This window comes from Brassica napus, chromosome A5 (assembly GCF_020379485.1).
Source record: "Brassica napus cultivar Da-Ae chromosome A5, Da-Ae, whole genome shotgun sequence".
Lineage (NCBI taxonomy): Eukaryota > Viridiplantae > Streptophyta > Magnoliopsida > Brassicales > Brassicaceae > Brassica > Brassica napus.
Window position 1 is genome coordinate 24,155,911 of NC_063438.1, and position 14,658 is coordinate 24,170,568.

General features: G+C 39.8%; 3 protein-coding genes and 1 pseudogene across 3 annotated transcripts; 3 read left to right on the forward strand and 1 right to left on the reverse strand.

Annotated features, from left to right (window-relative positions):
• The first annotated feature begins 1,057 nt into the window (after positions 1 to 1,057).
• Positions 1,058 to 7,365, forward strand: LOC111215714 (COP1-interacting protein 7-like). The gene is made up of 12 exons (XM_022719722.2): positions 1,058 to 1,456; positions 1,733 to 1,833; positions 1,941 to 2,123; positions 2,217 to 2,316; positions 2,404 to 2,434; positions 2,882 to 2,918; positions 3,032 to 3,184; positions 3,634 to 4,607; positions 4,939 to 5,648; positions 5,723 to 6,764; positions 6,861 to 6,929; positions 7,107 to 7,365. Exons 2-12 carry the CDS (start codon positions 1,775 to 1,777, stop codon positions 7,154 to 7,156), a joined length of 3,408 nt encoding a protein of 1,135 aa, XP_022575443.2. The 5' UTR covers positions 1,058 to 1,456; positions 1,733 to 1,774; the 3' UTR covers positions 7,157 to 7,365.
• Positions 7,366 to 7,753: 388 nt separating this feature from the next.
• On the forward strand, positions 7,754 to 9,816 carry LOC111215715. Its single transcript, XM_022719724.2, has 4 exons — positions 7,754 to 8,551; positions 8,618 to 8,785; positions 8,878 to 8,969; positions 9,063 to 9,816. Exons 1-4 carry the CDS (start codon positions 7,778 to 7,780, stop codon positions 9,676 to 9,678), a joined length of 1,650 nt encoding a protein of 549 aa, XP_022575445.2. The 5' UTR covers positions 7,754 to 7,777; the 3' UTR covers positions 9,679 to 9,816.
• LOC111215716 lies at positions 9,676 to 11,752 on the reverse strand. The gene is made up of 4 exons (XM_022719725.2): positions 11,492 to 11,752; positions 10,700 to 11,347; positions 10,276 to 10,614; positions 9,676 to 10,193 (listed from the first exon to the last, which is right to left on the reverse strand). Exons 1-4 carry the CDS (start codon positions 11,591 to 11,593, stop codon positions 9,918 to 9,920), a joined length of 1,365 nt encoding a protein of 454 aa, XP_022575446.2. The 5' UTR covers positions 11,594 to 11,752; the 3' UTR covers positions 9,676 to 9,917.
• A 563-nt stretch (positions 11,753 to 12,315) lies between these two features.
• Positions 12,316 to 13,977, forward strand: LOC106454068 (annotated as a pseudogene).
• The last annotated feature ends 681 nt before the right edge of the window (positions 13,978 to 14,658 follow it).

Genomic DNA, 14,658 nt, shown 5'->3' on the forward strand with positions numbered 1-14,658 from the left:
AGAAAAAATGTATTTTGATTTTTTTAAGTATTATTTTTTTTTCAGATAAAAAAAAATATTAACCAATTGTTAATTATCACATGTCGTGGAGATCCGCAAATAATACAAGAATTCACTAAAAAATAGTTTTTATTTAGAGATTTTAAAGATTAAATCTTTAGCTTTTACTGGAATCAACTGATTATTTAATTATTTTTTTCTTAAATACTCTTTCTTAGTAACTCCCATTGTAGATGCTTTTATACGTTTTCTGTAGAAAGTGTTTGCAATTACTATCTGAGGTGTAGCCGTGTAGGACCCTTGGATTACACACATATATCTATGTATTATGAAAATGTTTATTTATATCATTTGTGCTCCATGATTCGTAATTGATCCAAGTAAATAGTAAACATATACCAAAGCACAAAAAAATGGAATTTATGACGAATTCGGTAGGAGTCAAAGCAGGAAGTCTTATATTTGGTTAGGAGTTGAGACCAATTCTTCATTTTAAATTAAAGTTAGAAGAATTAATAATTAGATATTCTCCAGCCTTTTTTTCATGGGGTCCATCATTTTGTTTAAAATGTCTCCAAAAGCTGGAATTAAAATGGTTGGTGTTAAAATATTAGTAGTTTTGAGAAGAGTGGAATAAGTACTTTAGTATATAATTTTTGTCAACATCTTTGTATTTGCTTAAAAGTATTATATGAGAATACGGAAATTTTTTAAAACTCTTTGAAAACCCAATCATTGTGCTATTTTACTGTCAACGTTAAATTTGGTTGGATCTAAAAGGTAAAAGTACCAATATTCCCCTCACTTACCCCTTTATTTGTAAGAAATTCATATGCTTCAAATAATGTAAGAAATTAAATTAACTCTTATTTACGAAGAAACTTTAAATTATATTATTGACAAAAAAATTATATTAAAAAACAAAGGGTAAATCGGTAAAATGGAAAGTCCTATATCCGGGATTTCGCATTATACTGCCGACTTTCTTTTAATTTTAATTTTTAATTTAAAATTTGAAAATTTACGCTCTACAAATTACTTCTCTTTTTTTTTTGTTTGTTCTCACGGTATAGGCTACTTGTGTGTGTTCTGTCTCGTCAACAAAAATGGTGATTTGCTGTCTGAACAACGCCTTCGTCTCTCTCTCTCTTCTGAATCTACTTTCTCGCTCCAAAAGTAGTTTTTAAACAAAAGAGAGAAGGAGAGAGACATCAAATCCACTCAGAAGCAACTAAAGAACAAAAAGGTTGTTCAGACAGTAACACCACCATTTGTTAAAAGAGTTTGGAGGGGGGAGAAGAGTGAAGAAGACCAGATAAAACACCGCCATTGTTAGGGCTTTTTTTAAGAAGCCAATAATAGACAGCAGAGAAAGAGACATTGTTGATAGCGAATTTGAATCGGAAAGAGACCCCCCAAGATCTCTTCTTTTTTTCCTTCCTTGTACTACCCTCAGGTAAGGCTGATCCGAGTATGACTTTACTTCAAAGTTCCCGTTTTGGATTTAAAGATCTCATCTTTTTTTTTTCATGATCGGAACCAGATCTGTTGTCAACTTTGTGGGGGTTTCTATTATTGTAATGTGGACTCTTAAAAGTTGAATATTGCTTCCTATGCATTTCACTCTTCTTGTTTTGAATGGATCCGTTTCTCTCTGCCCGCTTCAGTTTCCTCTATAGCATTTAAGCTTCTGATGCTGTCTTTACTTTTGCTTTTGTTGGGTATGTTAAAGGGGAGGACTTGGTGATTTTTTTATTGGCGAAAGAGGGAGAAGATGAGACCATCAATACCTCTTGACTATGCTCTCTTCCAACTCTCTCCAAAGCGCTCAAGGTAATTACTGGAGATGGTTCCTTCTTTTTCTTCTTCCTTATTATTACATTGTTAGTCTTTACTGTTTTTTTTTTAACGTACTTGCTATGTTATTTCTTTCCTAACAGATGTGAATTGTTTGTCTCTACTGCGGGGAGTACTGAGAAGATTGTTTCTGGACTGGTGAAACCTTTTGTTGCTCATTTGAAAGTCGCTGAAGAGCAGGTGGCCAGGGAAGCTCAGTCTATAAGGTTACAAGTTGAGAGCAGTAAAAATGCTGGAACTTGGTTTACTAAAGCGACGCTCGAGAGGTTTAGATTCCTTTTTTGAACGAGAGATGTGTACTAGTTTTAGTGGAGTAGAGATCATTGCTAATTTACCCTTGTGCCTGCTCCGGTTAATAGGTTTGTACGCTTTGTTAGTACCCCAGAGGTTCTTGAATTGGTTAGCGCTTTGGATGAGGAAATGTCTCAGTTAGAGGCTGCCCGGAAAATATACGGCGAGGTACTTTTCACCTCTTTTAATTTCAAGTTAGCTAATGAATGTGTTATCTGGAGTTCTCTTACTGATTTTGATAATATCTTGCTTTAGGGGACTGGTGATCACCGACCTGGTGCAAAAGGTATGCATTGTATATTCTGTTACATGGCAAATTGTGCATTGGCTCTAAGAACTTGGTTACAGTGACGGTTAGTGATAAAAGTGTGTGAAGTGAACTGTGAGATGCTGTTAAGTTATTCACGGACGCTAGAATAGTATCTTATATAGACCATCACTGCCCCCCTTTTTTAATAGACTGTTATACTGGCTGAGTTTACAGTATGCACGCCTCCAAAGTCAATGCGTTACAGCTAGAAATCTTACTGCCAAATATGAGAAAAGCACCTTATGAGTGGCACCAGAGTGACATTTAGGATTTGAATGCTTTATGTCGTTTTCTATATTTAGAATCTGAAGGCATTATGTCGTTTTCTGTTTGCCCATACATGTCCATCATATATATTTAACTGCATGTTAAGTCGTTTCTTTCTTGCTTTGGCATAATCTGGCTAAAACTTTCTTGGTTCAGATGGCACAGAAACTACACCAGCGGCTGATGTGACAAAGTAAAGGAACTTCTATACTTCTACACCTATTAATTGTTGTTCCGTTACCTGTCCAAAAGTTGTTTTATTTTGAATGTCTTAAAATGAATCTTTCTCCTTTTCTGCGTTACCAGGAAGGAGCTACTGAGAGCTATTGATTTACGGCTTGCAGCAGTTAGACAGGACTTGGAAACGGCTTGTAATCGTGCTTCTGCTGCTGGTTTCAACCCAGTCACTGTCCCCGAACTTACTCAATTTGCTGATCGATTTGGAGCCAGTCGCTTGAAGTAAGTATTAAGATATCCTCTATATTATTTTCCAGGTCTTTGGACCTTTGTGATAACACATAGTTCGTCTATGATCACCATAACCATATGTTTATATACTCGCCTATATGATTTTATGTTTAAATGCTTAGGGCTTGATGCATGCTCTTTTCCTTAAACAGAAGCCCATCATGCTCTAATTTAGGTAGGTTTGGTCTGATGTAGACATGGGAACTACTGGTAGGTGGATGATCATGATTATAAAGGACTAATATGCCTAACTGTACTAAAAAAATCAATCTCTTTTTTTCTTTGTGGGGTTGCCAATATTTAACCTGATGGATTATCTGACTTTTTAGAATTATGCATTTCTAATTCATAGACTTCCAAAATATATTTTGGCTTTCAACTCAGTTAACTATCTGTTATGTGTACTCTGATCATGCTTGGTCTGCTATACTTAATCGCAGTGACGCATGCACCAAGTTTATAGCAGTTTGCCAGAGAAGACCAGAGCTTATGAGCTCTTGGAGGTTCAATCGGGAACAAGAAGCTATACGTTCGTCATGGGAATCTGATATGTCAATTGATGATCCCAGTGAAGACCCATCCAAAAACCTGGGAACTGGTATGGAAGAGAAAAGTGTAAAAGCAACCAGATACTCCCAACAAGAAGCAAAGGTGATGCCAGAAAGTAGTCATGGTGAAAAGGATGAAGAAGAGGAAAAAACTCCTGTGCAAAATGAGCCATTAGCAAGTCAAACTAGGCAACTAACGAGACGGCTCAGTGTGCAGGAGAGGATCAACCTATTTGAAAACAAGCAGAAAGAAAACTCTGGAGGGAAACCAGCTGTGGTGGTGAAACCCACTGATCTGAAAAGGCTCTCTTCTGATTTATCATCTTCTGCAGGCGTGGAAAAAGCTGTGGTACGGAGATGGAGTGGTGCTAGTGACATGAGCATTGATTTGGGAAATGATAGGAAGGATGGGGCTGGTGATAGTCCCTCGTTGTCATCAGTGTCCAAAGATGGAAGTGGTATATCTTCAAAACAATCTGTTGGATGCAATAAGAGAGAACAGAACGGATTGAGTCATGTTGAGAATCCTCATAGGAATGAAGATGAATGTAGTTCAACCAATTTAAGGAAAGACAAAGAGGTAGACTTGAAGGTGCCATTGAGCACGGAAAGGCAAGTGGGACACATAGATGATGAGTCCAATAACAAAATTGGCGGTTTTGAATCAGATAAGCAGGATCAAATACAGACTAGGGATCCTCGGAGTCATTCATTGTCTACACTACAGCAGTTAAGTGGTAATGAATCTAGTCTCACTAGTGTTCGGAGCAATGGAGGAACTGCGGAGTCTCCAAGGAGAGAACCTTCAGCAACTAGGCAATCACCACCAGTAGAGGATCGCCAGAGAAAGACACAAGTCTGTGGAGGTTAGTAAAGTTTTACTTCCATCTCTTTTTGTGCATCTAACCATCATGCACTAGATGCATAAAACTATCATGCACTACTACTATATATGGTTTTATTGTTTGGTTTGTTTTTCTAATGCTTGAAAATTATCATGACCGTAGAAGTATTATATTTTCTTAATTATTATTATTATTATTAAACAGCTGTCTGAGAAAAGGATAAGGACTAACTCTCAATGTGACAATGTACCTATATTCTTTTCTATACTTGTAGATTCTCTTACTATCCTGACTTGTACAAAAAGGGAAATTCACCATCTTAAGATTATTTTCTTGCACCATTGTCTTTTAGGTACTGAACAGATGAGAAGACCACATGGTAGAAGGGCTGAAACTGGTTCTGCCGATGTAAATAAAAAGCCACCTTCAGCCATTAATATTAGTGTGTCAGACATCTCAGAGAGTGATACTTTGAACCAAATGTCCAGTGCAGAGCTAGTTCAAAGGGCTAGAGCCTCTAAGGGAAGTCAAGAGCTGAATGATGAATTGAAAGTGAAAGCAAACGAGCTTGAAAAGCTATTTGCTGAACACATGCTCCGTGTCCCCGGGGATCAATCCAGTTCTGTCCGTAGAGGCAAGCCTGTAAAGCCTAGTGAACAAGCTGTGACGTCACAGCTCAGAAGACCTGTAGCAGAGGATCTAATCACAAGTTCAAATGATGAAGACAAGTTCAAAACTCCACCAACTGTGAAGGCGGTTGCTAACAGTGACTATGGAGATACCACAAGGCAAAAATTTCCAGAAATCAGCTTTTCAGATAGCTCTAGAGGAAAGTTCTATGAGGAGTATATGCAGAAGAGAGACGCGAAGCTGAAGGAAGACTGGAGTTCAAGAAGGAGCGAGAAGGAAGCCAAGTTGAAGATGATGCAAGATATACTTGATCGCAGTAACGCTGAGATGAAAACTAAATTTTCTCAGTCTACTGCAAGACGTGACTCAGATGCTCGACGTGCAGAGAAGCTTGTGTACTTCAATTCTAGGCTGAGTGCTAGAAAGGATCAGGTATAACGTCATTTTCTTCTTTTTGAGAGTTTACCTGTGGTTTGCTAAAACTACTTCATGTTATGTCTTGACAGCATCCAATTAGCTCATTCCAGAGTGAAGAAGAGGAAGATGTTTCCAGGAGCACACAGAATAAGAAGCTACAACAAACCAAAAACAGTTCTCGAACCATTACTACATCAGCTTCACGCTCTGCAGCCAAAGTTTCTACACCCAGTTCTGCTAGGCGGAGAGGACAAGACAAGCTTCTTGCACAGTCAGTCCCTAACTTCGCCGAGTTCAAGAAGGAAGGCATGAAGCAACCAGCCTCGGTAGTTGGGAGAAATGGCGTCCGCTCACAGGCGAGAAGCTCTGCGAGACCGAAGGCTGTAATAACTGAAGAAGAGAAGCTGAGAAGGCCGACAAATTTCAGAAAAGTTGCTGCTGAAGCTGCTGCTCCAGAGGATGATGGTGTTTCTGTACCTTTGAGTCTTGAGCAAGAGCATAGCGGGAGAAAGGCTTCAGAAGGATCCGATGCATCAGACGAAATGGAGAAAGAAGAGGTGGAAGATGTGCTTGGTGATGACACAGAAGCCGAAGCTTTTACTGACGCAGAAAACGAGAAATCAAGACTTAGTCAAGACTTTGAAGATGGTGAATCTATAGCTTCTCAGCTTGACCCTGGTTCAAACGCTGAGTTACCTGCTGTTATAGCTTCTAGGCATCATCACCAAACCATCGGTTCGTTTCTGGATGCACGAGTGAAGCAGCATCAGTATCAAAACGAGGCATCTGAGCTTGATGCTTCAGTGGACTCACCAGTGGACAGTCCTACTTTCTGGAGCCTTAGCCACACAGAGAATGATACAACTCAAATGAGAAAGAAATGGGGAGCTGCTGAGAATAAACAAGATGTGACGAAAGGGTTGAAAAGGCTTTTGAACTTTGGAAGGAAGAACCGTGCGGCTGAGAATTTGGCTGACTGGATATCTGCTACGACCTCTGAAGGGGATGATGATACTGAAGATGGACGTGATCTTGCGTATAGATCATCAGAAGACTTGAGAAAATCGAGATTCTTACAAACTCAGCCCTCTGATGATAGTTTCAACGAGAGTGAGCTATTCAATGAACAAGGTAACAGCCTTTTCTATTCCCCTAGTGTACATAGCTCATTTTTGTTCATCTTTGATATGATTCATGTTGATGTAACGTCTATGTACCCAATGTCAGCCCGAACCACTAGCGCACCATTGAGCTTTAAACTGAAGGAAGATCAGATGTCTGGAGCTTCTGTAAAAGGTAATCAATCTATGTGCTCTATTCTAGAAAATTTTATAACCATTCTTTGTCTCCATAGAATCTAAAAGATTGAAAGTATATTATAAAACACCATAGAATCTAAACATATAGCTAAGCTGGCTAGATGGTTAGCTATATGCTTTTTAACTCACTCTTAAAACATCATGTTTACTGCAGCACCAAGGTCATTCTTTTCACTCTCCAATTTTCGTAGCAAAGGGAAATGATTTCGAAACCAAAGGTTCATAGGATCCAAGCGAATGAAAAGATAAAAGGATTCTACATGCTTCTTTGTTTCCTGGTCAATGTATCATTGAGAATAGTTTCTCTTGTATTCAATATCATCCTCTGTATACTCTGTGATAGTGGTTTTGAGCCTACTACATTTGTAAATTGTATCAAACCTGAAAACATGTCCTTATCGGTTTGGTATCAATGTGATTTTGGTAGTACAAACAAAAATAAAAGGATGGTAATGGTACAACAAAATCAATAAATGAAGTTGGTAATAAGGTGTTATGGAGTATGGTAGCAATAACTCATCGTTGTCATGTAACATGCGATAGTTTCCAAAAACAAAACATGTCTTTTACTTCTGAATAATCTTTGTTTGTGATCAACACGTAAAAGTGAGGCAATGAAGGTATATGCTCATCTTCTCCCATCTTCCTCGGAAAGTGACGTGAGATCAAATTTGAAGTAAACCCAATCATAAATCCCCAAAAAGCACCTCTCCCTAACCTCATCATCACTACTTCATCAAGGGTACATTAGTCATTGACCCTAAAAAAGTAGAGAATGTCCTCATGACCCTAACATGCTCACATGACTTCAAAGCCAAGTGAAAGATGATGATGTTTACTTACCTTCCATGCAAAGTTAGAAAAAGAAAAAAAGAAACAGAAACCTTTTTTTCTTTATTCTCTCTGTCTGTAACATTCAATTCTCAACACTGTTCCAAAGAAATGGCTTCTCTTACGCCTAGAGTGCTGATCAAGCTTCTCCAGACAATGAACACAAACATCAAAGTCCGAGGAGAGTATCGGTCTGTTCTTCTGCAGGTTATCAGCATCGTCCCTGCTTTAGCCGGCTCGGAGCTTTGGCCAAACCAAGGCTTCTTCATCAAAGTCTCGGATTCTTCTCACTCCACATACGTCTCGTTGAGAAACGAAGACAACGAACTCATCTTGAACAACAAACTAGGACTGGGACAGTTCTTCTACGTTGATAAGCTCGAACCTGGGACGCCTGTTCCTGTAATGGTGGGAGTTAGACCCATCTCTGGACGCCATCCTTTTGTAGGAAACCCCAAAGATTTGATGCAGATGTTGGTTCCTACCGAGACAACAACACCACCACTGCAAGAAGATAATCACAAACAGAAGAAGGATGGTGCGAGATCAAACCCCATGGAGAGTGTTAGAAGGCGTCAAGATTTTGTAATCAAGGAGGAGAAAACAGGTGTGGCGTCAAGGTATATGCAAGGCGTTTCAAACGCAAGGGCGAGTGGATCAGACTCGAGTAGTGGTGGTAGCAACAATGAGAGCGAGGCTGGATCAGTGAGGGCGAGTAAGAGAGTTGGTGGTTTGGCTAAAGGCAAGCAAAGGGAGCACAAAGATCAGGTTTGTGTTCTAAACTAGCATTAAAAATAACGGTTGACCTGTGATTAACATGTATGTGCTGCGTAGCTACATCAAGCTGCTCCTCCACAATCTCGGCCTGCGACAGCTCCAACGAAGGCAGAGACAAAGAACCTCTCTTTGAGCTCAACTGTGAATAGCGTAAACAGGAAGAGTAGTTTTTCTGAGGATGCATCATGGAGATCTCTGCCTGCTAATCTAACAAAAATGGGTAAAGTACGCTATACATGATCTCTGTATCTCTCTCCTTTTATTCTTTATAATCATTCCACTGTGCTCATCACATATGATCTCTTTAATCCTCAAAGGGAATGCTGAGGAGGAGAAATATTGCTGCTCTGCTTGCTGCAGAAGCACAAAGAGAGGCATTGGCTGCTTCACATCTTCTCAAGTGTATCAGGCAAGTACCCTTCTTGAAACCAAACACTAGGATCGAAGGCAAGTAATCTTGTAAAAGTTCCCAATAAAAGAAACAATGGTTTTTTTTTTGCAGTATGTTTGCTGACCTCAGCTCAAGTGCTTCACCAAAGAATCCACATACCTCTCTCAGAAGCTTCTTCAACCTCCAGAGTCTCCTTGACCAAGCACAGGTCACAGCTGCACCGTGTAAAGAAAAATCATCCCAGCTTTTGAATATTCATCCAATATGTACTGAGCCTGAGAAGCCGAGCAAAAGAGCGAGTCTAGCATCAAGCAGAGCCACAACAAAGTCTTCAAAAACTCTAACAGAAGCCGAAAAGCTAGAGTGGGTTACAGGAAACGGTACAGAAGAGATAAAAGCAATGAGAGACGCTATGACACAAGAAACAAGAAGCTGGTTTATGAGATTCTTGGAAGAAGCGATAGATACTGGATTTCATGCTAGTGTCCAGGTTAAGAAAGGTAAAACCAAAGGATCACGAGCAGAGGAACCAGATAATCACATTGCCGAGACTTTATCCCAACTTAAGCAAGCAAACGAATGGCTGGACAAAGTAAAAAGTGATCACCACTCTGGTGATGATTCTTTGTTAGAGAACATAGAACGTTTGAAGAAGAAAATCTATTCTTGCTTGCTACTTTATGTTGATTCAGCTGCATCAGCTATCGCAGTATCAACAAGCTCGTGAACAAAGCGGCCATGCAACAATGAAATAACTTTACACTTTACACATTGAACTAGAACCTAAGCTGTAAACATTGTATGAACTAATTCATTGTATATAAAAGACACTGTGATAATAGATACTTGATAGTTATATTGCCAAGACACTGTCACTGTGATATAACCGAAAATAGAAACATAACAAGTTCAGACATTCCAAAACAGCTTCAAGATGCACACAAGAGTTTCCTAGCTTTGTGGGGGTTAATACTGCCTAAAAGTCAAATTCAGACGACCTGGTCGGAGGTTTGTTTCCTGGACAAGAACCTTAGGAGCAGTATCTTTGAGAATTGATCTGACGCCATGAAAGACATTTCTGGACTTGCCACCAAAGAGTAGAACATCTCCAGATTGCAAGACTACCATGTCTGCCTTGTCATCATCTCTCTGATCACCATACAAAAACTCGGCTGAATCTCCAATAGAAAATGATACAACAGGTAAGCCCTTCTGAATGGACTTTGCACTCTCATCTTTATCCTGAAACATCAAAGAGCCAACACTAATGATGCAAATAAACTACAAGCTTTTATGAAATCAAGAAGTTATTTGAAACACTAACCTTATGTAGACCAAGTCTCCCAGTGGATGTGTAGAAGTTAGCAATACAGATGTCTGGTGACATACATGGTATCTCATCCTCTCCCTTCTTTGAGCTTGTAGCAACAAGGGACTGTGAATCTTGGATAGCTTTCTGAACAAACTGATTGAATTCAAAAGGAATTTTAGGTGGGACAGAACCGTCATGTGGTCGAGTATCTCCATATCGAGATGTTTGAGGGTCCCAGTTTCTCCCCAGGCACATCATCTTCAAATGCAATAATGCTCCATCTCCATAACCTGGTTGATAGAAGCCTCCTTCACCCAAACCGAGCTCCCGGCATTTGTTCACAATCATCACCTACAAGCAATTTGTAAAGCAGAAGAAGCACAGATAATGCATTATGTCAAAAGGTAGAGAGAGAGAGAGCGTAGTTAGTAGTTACTTGATCGTTGATTGACAAGAAGTTCTTGAGAAGGACCATCCCAGGTCTAATAACAATGCTAGCGTACCCCTTAGTTGCTCTCCTCTTTTCTTTGTTAAGTTCCAAGGAGGAGGATTTTAGACAAAACCACTTCTTCTCGAGGCAGATATCAAAAAGTCTACTAATGCGTTCATTACAAGCGTTCCCTACATCACCAGACTTGTGAGCGCTATGACGATCCTCAACACTAGAAAGCTTAACCTTCTTATCACTTGTAGAAGATACAGACACCAGGCCAGAGAACGAAACATCTTCCATCCTATTAACTATATCACAAGACACTCTACCGCCATTCTTATCCTCACATTCTCTAGAGACAGACAGACCTCCACTAAGATTTATGTTATTTGAGCTAGACGAAGCAGATGGTTGCAAAAGATCATCGTTATCTCCATAACACTTGAAAGATGCACCTTGATCAGGTTGCTTAGTAGAACCTAAGCCATCCTCTTGGGACTTTACTTCTTCTTGAGCTGACTTTCCCACATTGGCAACTCGGGACGACTTCTCAACGTACACTTGCACAGTCCTACATCTTCCTCGCCCTCGAGACCCCCTACCCCTACTCCTATTACCAGAAGATTCATCCAAAGACCTATCAACCGTAACCTGTAAATTACAAAGGAAGATAAAAAATGTGATGATCCATAACACTAGCAAGCCACAAGCAAAGGCTAATAATATCAATAAAAAAGATTACAACTTAGAAAACGAAAAAAAAAGAATAACGAGACGACAATCCAGTTTACTCACCGGACGTTCGCTTTTTTGACGGTTTACTCTTTGCCCAGACGCCTGAGAGCGGCCCCTCGGACCCCCACGGCCACCGGAACGCCAACCTTCGTCGTGATTCATCGCTTCACTCACAAAGTTCGAAACTTTCACTGAATCGTTCCAACTACTAACTCGAAAGTGCCCTTTTTTATACGCAAAGGTTGCAACTTTGCCAATGGGAGACTCTTTGGTTTCTGAGCCATTTTGGTCTTTCCAGTTTCTTCGGCGATGCTGACTCAGCACGCCACGTCATCGTAACAGACGCTGATACGCTGTCGTTTTGTGACGAGAGGGAAAGCATTCTAGATGACTAGGATTCGCTTTATGTTCCACGTTTGATTTATTCCCTGACAGTGTTGTTCAGTTCCACTTTTACTACTAGACTTGAAAAAATAGCGTTGACTCTTGGTTTCGTTTGCTGGATCCTTCAGACATGTGAGTACTTTTCTACTGTCAGCTCTTTAGTTACCATTTCATTTAAAGTCAAGTTTGGTAATGGAATATTTGACTCTCAAAAGTTCTTTTCTTTGATATGATATTTGTCTTAGATAGTATGGATCAGATCGTTAACGTGAATGAGTTTCAAGGGCTGGTGAAACAGGCTCTCTCTAAGATGTACTATGATTTCTACGGCGAAGGAGCAGAGGATCAACACACTTTCGAGGAAAACTGTAACATCCCGAGTTGTGATATATGAAAAGGCTTAAGAGAATTGATTTGGCTATCTATGTCACCAAAGTTGACTTACCTTTTCTGGAACACATCCTAAAAGGATTTCAGAGTTAAGCGTGTTTGAGCTGGAGTAGTGGAAGGATGGGTGACATATCGGGAAGTGATTCGCGATAGCGTGCGAGTGAGTCCAAAGCATGGAAAAATGTCGGGTGGTGATTGCAGGGTCAGTAAACAATGATTTCGAACTTTTGGAAAAATTAACAGACCGACCGTCAGACGGGATGGACCCATGGGCCGAGAGAACGGGCATGGATGGTCCATTAGCCGTGGGCGGATCGGGACGTTATAAAAACGTGGAAGCTTTCACTAGAATCACGTAAATAATAGTTATCCCTTTTTTTTTTGGTTTAGTGGGTGTGACACTATAACACCACCTAGTGACTCCCTGTGTGCTGTTGATGTTCAGGTTTAGGCCTAGAGTTCTTGTTGATGTGAGCAAAATAGATACGTCTACCAGAATCTTGGGTTACCCTATCTCATCTCCAATCATGATTGCTCCAACAGCAATGCATATGTTGGCTCATCCACAAGGAGAAACCGCGACAGCGAAAGCTGCAGCTGCGTGTAATACTATCATGGTACTAAGTTGTTTATTGGACTACATGTTTTGCATTCTGTTTGAGTTAAAGGTAATGATTAAATAAAGTTTGTTTTTTTTTGTGAATATTCAGATAGTATCATTCATGGCTTCATGCACCATTGAGGATGTTGCTTCCAGTTGTAACGCGGTTCGGTTTCTTCAAATATATGTAAGTACATATTAATCTGGATTCTTAGCTGCTTCCTTTGTGTAGGTTCTTAGTTGGCTCTGATAACTTTTGTAGGTGTACAAGCAACGGGAAGTAACAGCACAGATGGTGAAAAGAGCTGAGAAAGCTGGATTCAAGGCCATAGTTTTGACTGTTGATGTTCCTAAACTTGGTAGAAGAGAAGCAGATATAAAGAACAAGTTAACACTCTCCACTACTCTCTAAGATTTTTTTTTGAGGGCTTTGCTTGTTTGTTAAATGATTTTTTTCACTTTTCTTGCTTTTTTGTTAGATTGATATCACCAAAGCTGAAGAACTTTGAAGGTTTATTTTCAACTGAACTCCGACCTGTGAGTAGAGCTTTGAATTAAGGTTCATGTAGAATATAACCTTACCTCTTGTTGATGTGATAACTTCTTTTCTCAGAGTGAAGGCTCAGGGATGGAAGCCGTCGCCTCTCGTGGACTTGATGCTTCCTTTAGTTGGAAGGTAAATGATTCTGTTCTGGTTCTTGAATACTAAACACAAAAGTAATGAGTAATTATGACAATGTGGGCATTTATCTTAGGACATTGAATGGTTAAGATCTATTACAAAATTACCAATACTGGTCAAAGGGATACTCACACGTGAAGACGGTAAGATTCATTGTCTCATACTCCGTTATATAGCATGTGCCATGTCAAAGACCTTTTTGGATGATATATGCAGCTCTAAAGGCTGTGGAAGCTGGTGTAGATGGGATAGTTTTGTATCCAACCATGGGGCTCGCCAGCTTGACTATTCCCCAGCTACCATAACTGTTTTGGAAGAGGTATAACCCATCAAAGCTTGCTTTTGAACAATCTTAACGAACAAACTAGTCTTCTTCTGAAACTGCAGGTCGTTCATGTTGTTGGAAGGAGGGTTCCGGTTTTGCTTGATGGAGGAATAAGACGTGGAACAGATGTTTTCAAAGCGTTGGCACTAGGAGCAAAAGCTGTTCTTGTAAGTTTTTGACAGTATTCTTTTTTTAAGGTTGCACTGTGAATCTGTGATGATGTAGGTGACGCTATTTTGGTTTGGATCATGCAGATAGGGAGGCCTGTAGTGTATGGGCTTGCAGCTAAGGGTGAGGATGGAGTTAAAAAAGTGATTGACATGTTAAAGAATGAGTTTAACTATGGCCCTTTCTGGTTGTCCCACCATTCATGACATCACCAGAAACCATGTTAGGACTGAGGATGAGAGACTTCACTCTATGCTCTGATCCTCAAAAACCGCCGAGAGATTGGCCTCAACTCTCAAAGACTGATTCAGTTGAACATATAATAATCAAATACTGTCAGTGGACAACTGGACATATACTCAAATCTTGATCAAAATGTTACATGTGAACAATAATGAATTACGTTCTGTTCCTCCTTACAAAGTTGTGTTTAGTGCATAGGGTAGTAGATAGGCAAGAGCGGCATCATCAATCATGATTTTTATCGTAATCTATAGTACTGCCTAAAGTTATATTCAGACGACCTGGTAGGAGACTTGCTTCCTGAACAAAATCCATGGGGGTGGTATCTTTAAGAATTAATGTTCAGGTTTAGAGCCTAGATTTCTCGTTGGGGACATCTGTAGTGACAGTATTTGGTTTGGATTATGTAGATAGGATAGGGAGGCCTGTAGTCT

Excerpts from the sequence above, each read along its gene's own strand:
- LOC111215714 (XM_022719722.2), top strand. The coding sequence starts at position 1,775 with ATGAGACCATCAATACCTCTTGACTATGCTCTCTTCCAACTCTCTCCA. Across the intron at positions 5,649-5,722 it reads TGAGTGCTAGAAAGGATCAG|CATCCAATTAGCTCATTCCA; the intron begins GTATAACGTCAT and ends ATGTCTTGACAG. Across the intron at positions 6,765-6,860 it reads TGAGCTATTCAATGAACAAG|CCCGAACCACTAGCGCACCA; the intron begins GTAACAGCCTTT and ends ACCCAATGTCAG.
- LOC111215715 (XM_022719724.2), top strand. The coding sequence starts at position 7,778 with ATGATGATGTTTACTTACCTTCCATGCAAAGTTAGAAAAAGAAAAAAA. Across the intron at positions 8,552-8,617 it reads AAAGGGAGCACAAAGATCAG|CTACATCAAGCTGCTCCTCC; the intron begins GTTTGTGTTCTA and ends TGTGCTGCGTAG. Across the intron at positions 8,786-8,877 it reads ATCTAACAAAAATGGGTAAA|GGAATGCTGAGGAGGAGAAA; the intron begins GTACGCTATACA and ends TAATCCTCAAAG.
- LOC111215716 (XM_022719725.2), bottom strand. The coding sequence starts at position 11,593 with ATGAATCACGACGAAGGTTGGCGTTCCGGTGGCCGTGGGGGTCCGAGG. Across the intron at positions 10,615-10,699 it reads TCTTGTCAATCAACGATCAA|GTGATGATTGTGAACAAATG; the intron begins GTAACTACTAAC and ends AATTGCTTGTAG. Across the intron at positions 10,194-10,275 it reads GGAGACTTGGTCTACATAAG|GATAAAGATGAGAGTGCAAA; the intron begins GTTAGTGTTTCA and ends TTGATGTTTCAG.